This window comes from Myotis davidii, unplaced genomic scaffold (genome assembly GCF_000327345.1).
Source record: "Myotis davidii unplaced genomic scaffold, ASM32734v1 scaffold299, whole genome shotgun sequence".
NCBI lineage: Eukaryota > Metazoa > Chordata > Mammalia > Chiroptera > Vespertilionidae > Myotis > Myotis davidii.
The window spans coordinates 6,202,346-6,214,335 of NW_006293088.1; the positions used below are offsets into that span (position 1 = coordinate 6,202,346).

At 58.5% G+C, this 11,990-nt stretch overlaps 1 protein-coding gene across 5 annotated transcripts in view; it reads right to left on the minus strand.

The window, feature by feature from the left end:
• Positions 1–439: 439 nt before the first annotated feature.
• Positions 440–11,990, minus strand: part of PEX14 (peroxisomal biogenesis factor 14) — a 133,808-nt gene continuing 122,257 nt past the window's right edge. For all 5 annotated transcript variants that reach the window (XM_015565893.1, XM_006766730.2, XM_015565892.1 and 2 more), the window contains 5 exons: positions 10,625–10,710; positions 7,873–7,975; positions 6,695–6,792; positions 3,596–3,687; positions 440–1,566 (listed from right to left, as the gene is read on the minus strand). In XM_015565893.1, the coding sequence (XP_015421379.1) occupies positions 1,125–1,566; positions 3,596–3,687; positions 6,695–6,792; positions 7,873–7,975; positions 10,625–10,710 (821 nt within the window). In that variant the 3' untranslated portion in view covers positions 440–1,124. The remainder of the gene's footprint in view (positions 1,567–3,595; positions 3,688–6,694; positions 6,793–7,872; positions 7,976–10,624; positions 10,711–11,990) is intronic.

The window sequence follows — 11,990 nt, forward strand, 5'->3', positions numbered from 1 at the left end:
CGGGCGGTTTCCAAAGCCTGTGTCTGCACAGGCTTCCGGCCCCAGGCCCGGGCGGCTGCAGGGCGCAGGGCACTCCCTGGAAGGAGCTGGTGCAGGTTTCCCTGGATTCAGTGAACCCTGCGTGAAGGTTACAGGGAAGGGGAGGGCGAGAGGGAGAGGAGCTGGGGGAGGAAGAGCAAGACACGCTCCTGGGAGCACACACATCCATTTAAGGAAGGAAGCTCCTCGCCCGCACAGCAGGTCTATATACAGCAGCGGCGGCTCTCCTCCCGAGCAGTGTTGCCCTCGACAGCCGGCCGAGGATGAACCCCTCCAGGCTCTGGGCTTGGCCCCCCACGTACCCCCTCCCCGACGGGTCCTCCCTGGGCTCACCTGGCCCAGCCTCAGCCAAGACCCCCAGGAACCGGGCGGGGAGCAGACAGGGAGCCACAGGCAGGAATTAAATAGTGGCAACTCATTTATTACAATTATGTACAGTCGCATCTCATGTTCTGAACCTATGCCTGATAGCACAAGTGAACGTGTTTCTGGACCGAAGGACAGACAGGAAGGCCCTGACACCTGGCTCCTACGAGAGTGGCAGCCACACCTCGCCACGAAGCAGGGACAGTCACACGTGCGGTGTGATTTCACTGGTTTGGGAGGACGACAGGGCACAGTGGGGCTGGGACAGGCGGCCTGGAAGGAAGGCCCTGGCCAGAGCCCCTGCCCCCACAGCATGAAACGAAGGGAAGAGCCAGGGCGAGGAGGGGGCGGACAGCAGACAGGGTCACGCTGCTGCCCCCTGAGGGCCAGCAGTCAGGTAGCAGCTACCTCTTGTCATGCACGGTGTTAGGTCAGCTAAGACGCTCAGCAGACACAGCCTGGACAAGCCATGGGTCCAGGAGCCCCGGCGGGGCCCTCGGCCTGACAGGAGAACAGGTCGTGGCCGTCTGTGGGGCGGAGCTGAGGAAGCGCAGGTGAGGCTGGGTGGATAGAGTGCAGCCCGCGCAGGGTCAGGAGTGCACGGGAGCCAGGTGTGCCGGCCTCACACTGCCCAGGCCCCGTGGCCCCACCTGGCTCAAAGCGCCTCCCTGAGCCACCGGAGGGGCCAGGCCCAGCCACCTCGTGAGGGACACCACGGCCTAGTCCCGCTCGCTCTCGTTGCTGGCGCCCTCCGGCCGCCGCTCCACCTGCTCATTGATCTGCCCATCCCCGCCCCGGCGGTCCTCCCTCTGGACCTCCAGGCAGTCCTCCTCGTCCACGTGGCTCACGTCCTCATCCTCCTCGTCCTCCTCGTCCTCCCTCTTCTCCTCCTCGCCCTGCACCTCCATCCTCACCTGGCCCTTGACGTCCACCACCCCCTCGCCCTCCTCCTGGGCGCCCAGCAGGTGGTAGGTGGCCGTGGAGCCCTCAGGGCTGTGGCCCTCCTTCACGGGCGAGGACGCCGTGGACTCGTTGCTGACGGGCGAGATGTCGCTGCTGCTGTGGTGGTTCACGGCGGCCGGGCTGGAGGGCGATGTGGACTTGACTGGGATCTGCCAGGAGGGGATCTTCGGGGCTGAGGGGGAGGGTGGGAACTGCCTCCTGGCGGTAGAGGGAGGAGAGGGCGGGGTCATGACCACATCCTGGGGCTCCCCCCCCCAATCCCAAGGCGCGGCCACAGTGCCACTGTGCAGGGGACAGAAACGAGCCAGGCAGCCACCCTCCCTCCCTCCCTCCGCTTGAATCCACAGCCTCTGGAGGCTGGAGCAGCTGAGACGGAAGCCAGAGATGCCTGGGCTGCCCACAGAGTGCCCTGCCCACTCGGGGGCCTCCTGGGCCCTCCTCACAGCTGGATACCCGCCCCCCCCAGGGGTCTGCCAAGCCATGGAGCCTGTTCCCTCCTGGTCCTGACATCATCCCCGCCTCCAGCCCCAGGAGAGGGAGGTGAGGGGGGGCAGATCCCCAAACACCTGGGCCTCGGACTCTTAACGGACTCTTAACGTGTCTACAGCTCTGCAAGGGGCGGGGGAGGCGGGGGGCACACTGCTCCGGGTCCAACACATCAGAACCAGAAGGGAGGCCCTGAGGCACTTTCTTAGAAAACCTCTGGGCTCAACAGTGGGCAGGGAAATCACTCCCTACCCAGTTCCCCGCCCTGGGCACCATGCCAGCAGCCAGCCCAGACCAAAGGCAAGCCTGGGAGGGACCTGGGAGGTCAGGTCCTCTTGGCAACAGCTTGGGAATCCAGCTCTAGGACAGCGGCCGCCTGTGTGCCTGAGCCTCCTGGCTGCCCAGCGCCCAGCACCGGGCAGGGCAGCTCTTCCTCCTCGGACCCCCCGGGGAGAGCACACGCCAAGGCCAGGGCGGTCATCAGCGTCATGGACGCCAAGGAGACATTCAATTGGCAGTTTTCTTGTCTCCAACATCAGGCAACACCTGCTCTCTGTCCCAGGCCTGGAGGGCTCCTGTCTCCCAGGTTCGGAAACACAGAGGTTTCCCTAACGACAACTCCCAAGCTCAGCCAGTCACCCCTCTCTCAAGGCCAGTTCTTTTCTTCAGAGAAGGCCTGGAAGGAGGCAGCTTGGAGAGCTGGGTCCTCCGTTTGGGCCCCATTCTTGGCCCTGAGTTAAGGGCCAGCTTGTGCTTCGTACTGCCTCACACAGCCCCATCAAACCCCGAGCCTGCAGAGGAATGTGAGCCCGCAGATCAGGTGGCCAACCAACCTTTGTCCCAGGACACAGGCCTTTCACTTTTAACACCAGATGGTTCCTGCCCCAGCTGGTGTGGCTCAGTGGTTGAGCACCAACCCATGCACCAGGAGGTCACTGGTTCCAGTCAGGGCACATGTCCCAATTGCGACTCAATCCCCAGCAGGGGACATGCAGGAGAAAGCTGATCCATGACATTTCTCTCTCATTGATGTTTCTCTCTCTCCCTGACCCCTTCTTTCTCTAAAATCAATAAAAACATGAAAAAAAGCAGATAGTCCCTGACCAGCCAGAGTGGCTCAGTTGGTTGGGTGCTGCCCTGTGCACCAACAGGACACACACCTGGGTTGTAGGTTCAATCCCGTCGGGCCACATACGGAAGGCAACCGATGGATGCTTCCCTCTCACATCCATGTTTCTCTCCCTTCCTCTTTCTAGCATGTCCCCTGGGCGGGCTCAGAAGGTGCCATTCCTGTGGAGGGACAGCAGAGGGAGGCCACCGCTGGGGGTGGGGAGGCAGGTGTGCGTCTGCCCTGCCTTGAACCGTAGGACCCTTCAAACTAAGGATCCGACCTGCTGTGGGGACCTTCTCAGGACCTGCTGGACTTGGGGTAGAGGAGTTGGCCTGTCCAAAGGATGGACACTCTCCTCTGCCCAAGGCCCTGCTTTCCCGGACCAGGTCTGACAGGGCCGAGGAACGTGTATTTCAAAACTCTGTGGGCACGCGGACTGTCAAGAGAGGGCAGAAGGGGCCTATTGGGGACGGAAAGTGAGGCTCGAAAGATCCCAACTCACTGCCTGAACCACACCGCACAGTCAGGGCCCCTGGGGCGACGCACCCCCTCCCAGCAGCTAGTCCAGCGGAGCCCCCTCTCCAGCCCCAGGCTGAGCGCAGAGCACAAGCCCTGCCTTCTCGCTCCTACCGATTCAGAAGAAGCCCTTTCAAGGAGTTAATTTCTGACTTGAGTTCGTTGATGTTCTGGGACTCCAGGATCCAGTTGGTGGAGGTGGTGGCCTGAAGGTCAAAACGCGGGGGAACAAGGATCAGAGTGCACCCCCCTCCTGCCCGTGGAGCTAGGTGGTTGGGGTGGTGGGCAGGGCGGGGTCTGGGGGACTCCGGGCATACCCAGGCACCCGCCTCGGAAGGTTCAGCCACTGCTCATTCAGGGCTCTGCCTGCCTGGGTGTCTCTGTTTAATGACAACACTAAGGAATCATGACATGTATTCAGGTGTAGAAATGGTTATAAAATAGAATGACACAATGACAAGAGAGCCTGTATCATTTAGGGATACAAACCAAAGTGTTTGCACCGTGACTGGAGAAGCTGTCTGGGGCGGGGGTGCGGGCAGAGCTGAGGCAGGGCCGGCCCTGTGGGTAGCTGTGCGGTGCCTCCATTGTGTGTGTTTGAAATGTTCCATTAAAACAAAACTAATAAAATAAATATCCACCTCTACACCAACGACGCCCTCCACCTAAGTCCCCCTCCCTGCAGACAGCCACACCACACACAGAAGAGAACTGGGGGCTGAGACAGGCAGCCACCTGCCCCCGCAGGTACCAGAGACGGGTACCCAGCGCCGGGTACCCAGAGCCGTCTCAGAGGGTCAGCCCAGCAGACAGGCCGCACCCAGGGTGCACTTCCCCGCGCGGCTCGGAGCCCTGCGGCCCGGGCTCAGGAAGGCCAGGCCCTGCACTGCACCGCGCAGTCAGCGCAACCGGGCCACCCACCCAGCCGCTGTTCGGAGGTGACTGAAGGCTCAGCAAAGAGAAAGCAGCCGTCCTGGGGCTGCACGTCGCTTCCCTCCCCGAGGAGGGCCGGGAGGGAACAGCCACGGTGACCTCTGACAAACAGCATCCTTCCCCGGACACTTTCCCTCAGAGGCTGTGGCCATATAAACCTCAGAGGCCCGCTTTCTCCCGCAAGTCTGGCTGGGATGGATGGAGGAGGAAATCACGGTCCCCCAAAGGCGCTGCCAGTGGCCAAGCTGCCTGTGAAGTGTTTATGGGCCCATTCCAGGTGGTGGCCTCAGGTGTGTGGGCCTGCCTCACCCGGGCTAGAGGCCACCAGAGGTGGCTGCAAGGGCACAGATGACTCGTGCGAGGCCCCTGCTTCCCTGACAATGCCTCCCTAGCCTGACACAGAAAACCCCAGCGTAAGGTCAGGAGGATGCGGGGCCCAGGCTGGCAGAGGGAGGGGGCCTGGGCCTCTGACGTGGGGCGGGGCTCACTGCCCAGCACACCTTTGCAGGGAGAAGGCTCAGAGGGCCACAGGGCTGGGGAGGAAAAGCTGGCAGTCTGAGAGCAAGCGCGTGCAAACACCCACCTTCCCACACACGCTCCCTGGGGGCCTCGCTCCAGACCACCAGACAGCACAGACCCGGAGCCACTGTTCTGGCTTCTCTGAAGCCTTGAAACTATAGCAGCCCATTAACAAGGGAGCAATTTCCACTCACCGGCCTGCAAAGGACTCAGATTTCCAAACGCATGTGGTGCCAGATGCCAGGATTTAGAAATAAAACCTGACATCTGGGGCTTTTTAGCCAGTCTCTTTAAAAACAGTTGTAGAAAAGTCCCAGCCTCCAGTTTTATGTAGGTTTTTTAATTACTTAATGCTCTTCTTTTTAATTTTTTACAGTGCTGCAGTAGGAGCTTGGAAGCCAGATATAAAAACTTATATTACAGCTGAGAAAACACAGCTCCGAGTCCTTGGTTTATGGGGTAACCAGTCTTCACACATATGGTTTAGGCACCAAACCAAGGAGCCCCGCTTCCGTCCAGGAGAGAATGGATGGGAGGGGCCGGGGGCACGTGGGGGGCCATCAGAAAAACAAGCACAAAAAACTCAGGCGGCTCTCAACCACTAAGCGCCATCCTGGCCTCCCCCCTCTTAAAATGCAACATGTGGTCTTAATCTTAATGGTTAAGGTCTGAAGCAGTTTTCCAATTTCCGGAATGGCTTCTGGCCACGGGCAGGCCACCGCTCCGAAAGATGATAGAGGATCGCGGGGCGGGGTCGTAACCGGCCTTCTGGGTGCTTTATGGGCCACCTGCCCCTGGGCACACACGGTGGCTGGAGGTGGCCACCCGGCAACCGTGCCCGCCACCTGAGGAGGAAGTACAGGCAGCCCCTCTATGTGGGGGTATCTGAGGAGGGGATTCTCAGGAGGCACCCAGATTCCATGGGAAATGGAAAGATGCCCATTTTGCTGGGTTTTTATAAATGCGGGAGATTTGCACTGGGGTGGGCCCCCTGGGAGAGCCCTCAGAGTGGGATCCTTACAGCCCCGGGATGGAAGCAGCCAGAAAGCAGTCACTGGGCCACTGTCTCCAGGGCCCCGCTGGTCCAGGACAATGCCTTGGGGATGACCTTGTCACTTGCCCACAGACCCCAGGCCAGAAGCCTGACACCCTGGAGCGGGCTCCAGCCAGCCCTGTTCTAAGCATGCCAATGAAGGAGGTGCCACTACAGCTCCATTTTACAGATGAGGAAACTAAGACCCTTGCCTGTGGTGGCACAGCTGGCAGGTGGCAGGGAGGGTTTTAACCAGGCAGTCTGATCTGAGTTCTGATATTACTAAGACAGCTTCAGATTTTGGAGTGAGACGTGGAAACTGCCCCAGTCAATTCCAGTTGGCGCTACATCCCTTAGGGGTTGCCTTGCCCTGAGCGCTGGGCTTCGAGAACTTGGGCATCACCACAGAGTTTAGCCCAGTGCCTCTTGGCAACTGTGATCTGTGACCTCACATGCAAGTGGAGACTGTTCTGTGTCTACATGTGCGACCACGGGAGGCCCCGGGCAGAGAGCGGCTCCTCCTGGCTCCCAGGGAGGTGCCAGGGAGACAGAAAGGACAGCCTCCGAGCTGAACGCCTCTTTCCTCTACAAGGGCAGTGTGGGCCCCTCGTGCAGTCAGTGTGAGAAAAGACCAAGTCAGACCCCACAGAAGCGGCGAGCTGGCAGAAAGGACGACAGTGAAGAGCGGGACAGGGCACATCTGGGGGACCAGGGGCAGGGACCAGTACCTTGGCTGTGGCCAGCTCGTGGGCGAGCTCCTGCACCTTCTGCTGCTGTTGAATGAGCAGCTCCTGGACGGAGGCTAAGGTCACCTGTAGTTGAGTCACTGGGAGAGAAGAGCAGTGGCGTCTCTGTTAAATGACAAACGGATTCTCCTTCTTCTAGTGACATGTTCACACACCTAAAGCTGCAGCCTCTAAATGAACTGCAGACACCCAGCCACATCATTTACCTGAGCTCTGGGCACTCCACCTGCACTGCATCTACCTGCAGTCTCTCTACTTCCTCTGCCCACTGTGTCACTGCCCATGGTCAACATATATCCATCCAACCTCTCCCCTCTAATCACACCGGCTGCTGATCTGCCCGGCTCTCGGCTTCGGTAATGCCCACACCCGGCCTCGGCGTGTCCTTGCGGCACCGCTGCAGTGTCCAGTCCCAGAGACGGACCTCAGGTTCCACACCCTCCAGGATGGTTGCAAACTGCCGACCCCCATGCCCTGCTGCCCCTCCCTTCCCCACCCAACCCTGCGGTGCAGAGCTCCCGTCCTGCGGCCTCATCAGGGCCTGGGGCCACCGCGCGGCAGGATTCTGAGGCCTGCCTGGGACAGCGGCTCCCGCCCTTGCCCGAGTTTTTAGATTCAGAGTCTGCACCTAGTAAACAAGTTTATCAAGGAGAAAAGCCACCTCTGGCGCGACAGGTCCCAGCTAATCTGGACCATCATCGGGGCACCAGGTGATGAACGCGAGCCCCGTGGAGTCGATGACAGAGGAGGTGGCTGGGGTCCCGGGAGCCGCAGTAATTACAGCCTCTCTTGACCCTGCGTCGGATTCTTAGAGGGAAGGGGGAAAATCGCTGAAAACCCCCCTGAAAACCTCATAGAAGCAGAAATTAAAAATGAACTTTACAGCCCTTAGAAAGGCTGTCATTTTATTCCCCTTATTAATATTCTGAGGTTGGGAGCCTTTCCGTAAAAACATAATTAATTGAGGCCGTGCCGACAGTAAACAAGCAATTTCAAATTAAACCGAAATGACGGCGGCTTCATTTGCAAATGTGAACAGATTCTCAGAGCAGATAAATGAAGTCACCACATAAAGTGGAGACAGAGGGGAGAGGGAGGGGCAGAGAAGGGGCTGCTCGGGGAGCTTTGAGGGGTGACTTGATGGAGTCATTAATCTTTACCTGTCTGTGCCACGCTGCCACTCAGCTCCGAGAGACTCGCCTCCATCCTCTCCAGTTGCTTCCTGTCCTCTCGTCCGCCCATGATGAGGGGGAGCAGGTATTTCTACAAGAGGCAGGAGGGGTGCATATTTGGGTTCTTGTCCACCAATCTCTCATTCTGCAGACCGGCCTGCTTCCTGTCACGCCCGGGTTGTGGAAACTCTCTAAGCAAACTCCATCAATGAAGGAGGCACCCGAAAGCTACGAGACTGTGGTTCATTCCGACCAGGTAAAAATCCTGTCTGAATAAGGCCAAGGACCAGGGAACAGGGATGAGTAAATCCATTTGATTTACTCTTATGAAACACTTTTTTGGTTCTTTTATGTAGGTTTCTTAATGGTGTTATATAAACTCTCTCTGTAACAAAAATATGTAAATGTACTGTAAAAGCTCTCAGATAACAATATAACATGTGACCTCCAGGAGTGGGGAGAAACTTCTCACACTTTCCTGAAGCTCTAACAGTCCAAGCCATGTGAGTGAACTGTCCATTCAGAAACTAACGAGTAAAAGTAAGTAAAAAATTACTTGAGGAACTAGATGAGAACCCACAGCAGGTTCTGGGGCCTTGGTGCTTTTACCAGGGATGAGACACGGATGTTCCACGGCCATCGGGAGAGCTCACTTTGGTCTTTCTCTAAACTGAGCCTTGAGTCCTCAGAACACACTTCCTTCAGCTCCGAGTCAGATGCATCGGATTCCCCCAGAACTGAGACCCGGGGCAGAAGGGAGAGGAAGGGGCAAAAACTGAAGGAAGTGGCCCTGGGCAAAAGGGCAACCAAGCAGGGGCCTCCGAATGGGGAAACAGACTGGGGAGGATGAGGTCGTGGGACGTTCAGGAAGAAGGCAGGTGGGCGGCGGTGCCACTTGGGAGAGCTGATGAAAGGACATGCGTTCTGAAGTCCAAGAGCTCAGGACCTGGCGCCTCCCAGTGCAGAGCTGAGGCTGCCGCCACCACTCAGAGCAGCTGGTTAGCCGCTGGTCGGTGCGGGCTGGCGGGTGTGGGAACTGCTGGCGGGACCAAGGAGGATGTTGGTTCTCACTCCACGTGGGCCCCCGATTGGACAACAAACAGCAACCTGCCCATTAAGGGTCTGGCTGGGAGGCAGGGGCCTCTCACAGGCCGCGGGGACGCGCTCCGAGGGCGGCTCCCGAGTGGAGGGGTTATTTAGTGGCGCGCAGCACTCTATTCTGCAAAGTGCTTTCAACCACAGGAGTTACTGCCTGCAACCGAGTGAAACTCGCTGTGTAGCCGCAGCTCCAGGGTGAAGATTTCCTAATACGAAAGTCAAGAAGTTCTCATACGTGTAACAAACTACAAGTTCCATTTCTGAGATCAGAAATGCCAGGGGAAGGCACACATACTAGTACACTAGCTACCCCAGCCTAAACCTGTAGGCATTTATAAACCTCTCCTTGTTTAATTTAAAGAAACTATTAGCAGGTGTTGCAGAAACTCCCCTGTCACCACGGTAACTGATTTTCCCATGTCTCTTTCCTTTTTTACGCAGAGAACTGACCCGGGTGCCTGGGCCCAGATCCCAGCCTCCCAGGGCCAGGCGGTCGGTGCTGAGCGCAGCCTGGACGTCCAGGGAGGCCCTGCCTTCCGGTGACTGCACACAGTGATGGGAAAGCAGCTTCCCGCGCAGGGGAAGGGGAGGCATCGGGTCCGCGGGGGTGGGGGTGGGGGGTGTCACACAACTATCCCAGGACACAAAACAGTTTGCTTCCGCATTTCTGACATGGAAATTTCCAACTCCAAGAACAGATGCTACACCGAAAAAAAATGTATTCTGCTACAACTCTGTCATTAGCTACTAAGTCAAAAATTAAGAATCCCAGAGTGCAATGCTGAAGCATGGCTCACATGCTAAAAGTTACGTGGTGGGAGGAGCAGGTGGCCCGGAAAGGAAGGAACTTCTCTCCAGGACCAGGAGGGAGCAAGTCCTCCGCCATGGTTTACCTGTCTCTGGGGGCCACCCTGGCTCTGCATCTTCTAGAAGAGACTCCGTGCTTCCCATCAGTGAGTGCCTGGTACCTGCTATCAGGGCGGGGAATGCTCACTCACGCCTGCAGCCCTGCTGTTAGCAATGACCTCTGGACCCTGAGGGCTGACTATGGAGTCTGGAGAAATCCTAGATTTACATGGATACCAACATAATATATAGGAGACAAAGGGTAGATCCCATAATATGATATGCTGAGATGCTCAAAGCTGGTTTTAAATGCCAAGGTAGAAAAAATGGCACACACTTCTTATGTGCCAGGCCACCGCACTCCCCAAAGCAGCACCTTTGAGCTTCACAACGGTGAGGTAGGTTCTATGTCCCCATTGTACAGATGAGACCCCTGAGCCTGTGGTCACACAGCTGTCACATGGCAGAGCCGGGATGCAGCACAGGCAGCTGGGCTCCACTGTCCAGCTCTCAACCACCTGTCATTGCCCCTCAAATGGAGGGCTGCTCCGCACATGCCGGGCACTGCTGTAAGCACGGTCCCCTGGGAGAGAGGCCAAGGCTAGTGGATGAGGGGGTCTGAACCTGCCAGGCATACCCGTCCGGGTGGAGCAGGACCTGCACTTGAACCTCCAGAATGTGTTCGCTGGGACACGCTGCCTCTGCACACAGCCCTGCTCCTGTCACGGCACTGCAGAAGCTCGGGAGACGGGAGAACGGGGCCGAACGCCAAGGGGCCATGGAAGGGAGGACCTACCTTGTAGAGCTGGTGAAAGCCGAACGCGATGCCCGCCATGATGACAGCCAAGGCACTGTAATCTCTCCATCGGGAACCCACAGGGCCTACGGTTGGGAGAGAAGGCGTGTCAGGAGAAGGGGTACATGCGCCCTTCCCCGGGGCCGGGGAGAGCTAAGTGCTCAGTGTCCCCATCTCAAAGGACCGGCAACTCCGCTGCGGGAGACAGCGTGATGTCAGGGACAAGGGCCGGCTGCGGCTCCCTCCTCTTCCCAGGCCCTCAGAACCACCTGCCTCAGGTGCACCTGCTGCGTGGTGCCTCCAGTGAGCTACGTCCCGGCCGGAGAGTCAGGTGCAGAGGCGAACTGAAGACCGAGGGCACAGCATCCACTCGCAAGGCAGGAAGGACCCCGCGGGGCTGCCATCAACACACTGAGATGTGCCTAAGTGCACATCCACATGCCCTGCACAGACAGGGCTAAGCTAAGAGCACTTCAGAAGCGAGGGGGGTGGACGGGGTAGACTGTGTGCCTGACAGTGTGGATGCACGGGCCGGGGCGGTGGTGATGAGGTCTACCCAGTCTCGCCCTGCTCTCCCACTGATCCGGCGAAGAGGAAGCACCTACAGCTGATGGAACGAGCTCACTCCAGAGATGCAGAGGCCAGACAGGGAGATGGGAGAGGGGATGGCAGGGAGGCGTCGGGGTCCTCCCAGGTTCTGGAGGCCTGCACTGAGACCTTCAGGTTCCAGGGGAAAACGGGGTCCAGGCAGGGCACGAGCAACTGCAAAGGTAGCTGACCTACGCTCAAAGGACAAAAGGTGGCCAGTGCGGACGGGGAGCGTCTGGGCCTGAACAAGGGGGAGGGCTATCCTGGCGGAGAGAGCCCAAGAACAGAGGGACCAGGAAGCCTGGGGAGCAGCAGAGGGCGGGCTGGTGGGAGGAGTGAGAAAGGATGTGGGCACACGGGGAGAAGGGGCTGCTGACATGCAGCCGTCTGGGGGGCTCCAAGTGGCAAAGATGCCCCCCAGAGGGTGGGGTGAGGGAGATGCTCCCTCCTCCCTGAGTCTCTCTTTGACCGCCACACCCTCCTCGGTGTTTCCCCCTCCGCCCGCCAGCCTGCCTGGCCTATGGATTCCAGCGTGGCCCAGCCCCGGAGTCTCCTGCATAAAATGGAATCGACAGGCGGCCTCCCCGCAGCTGGACTCCCTCTTTGGTTTTAGTTTTCGAACAGGTAGCACACACATATGGTCTAAGTGTGAGGCAGCAGTTAGTCTACTCAACAGGCTCCCCCACCAGCCGCTGCCGATCGCGTCCTGTTCATCTGGCCAGAGAATTTTTATGCAGATGTAAGGCAACACAGACATGTATTCTTTCCCTCTCTCTTT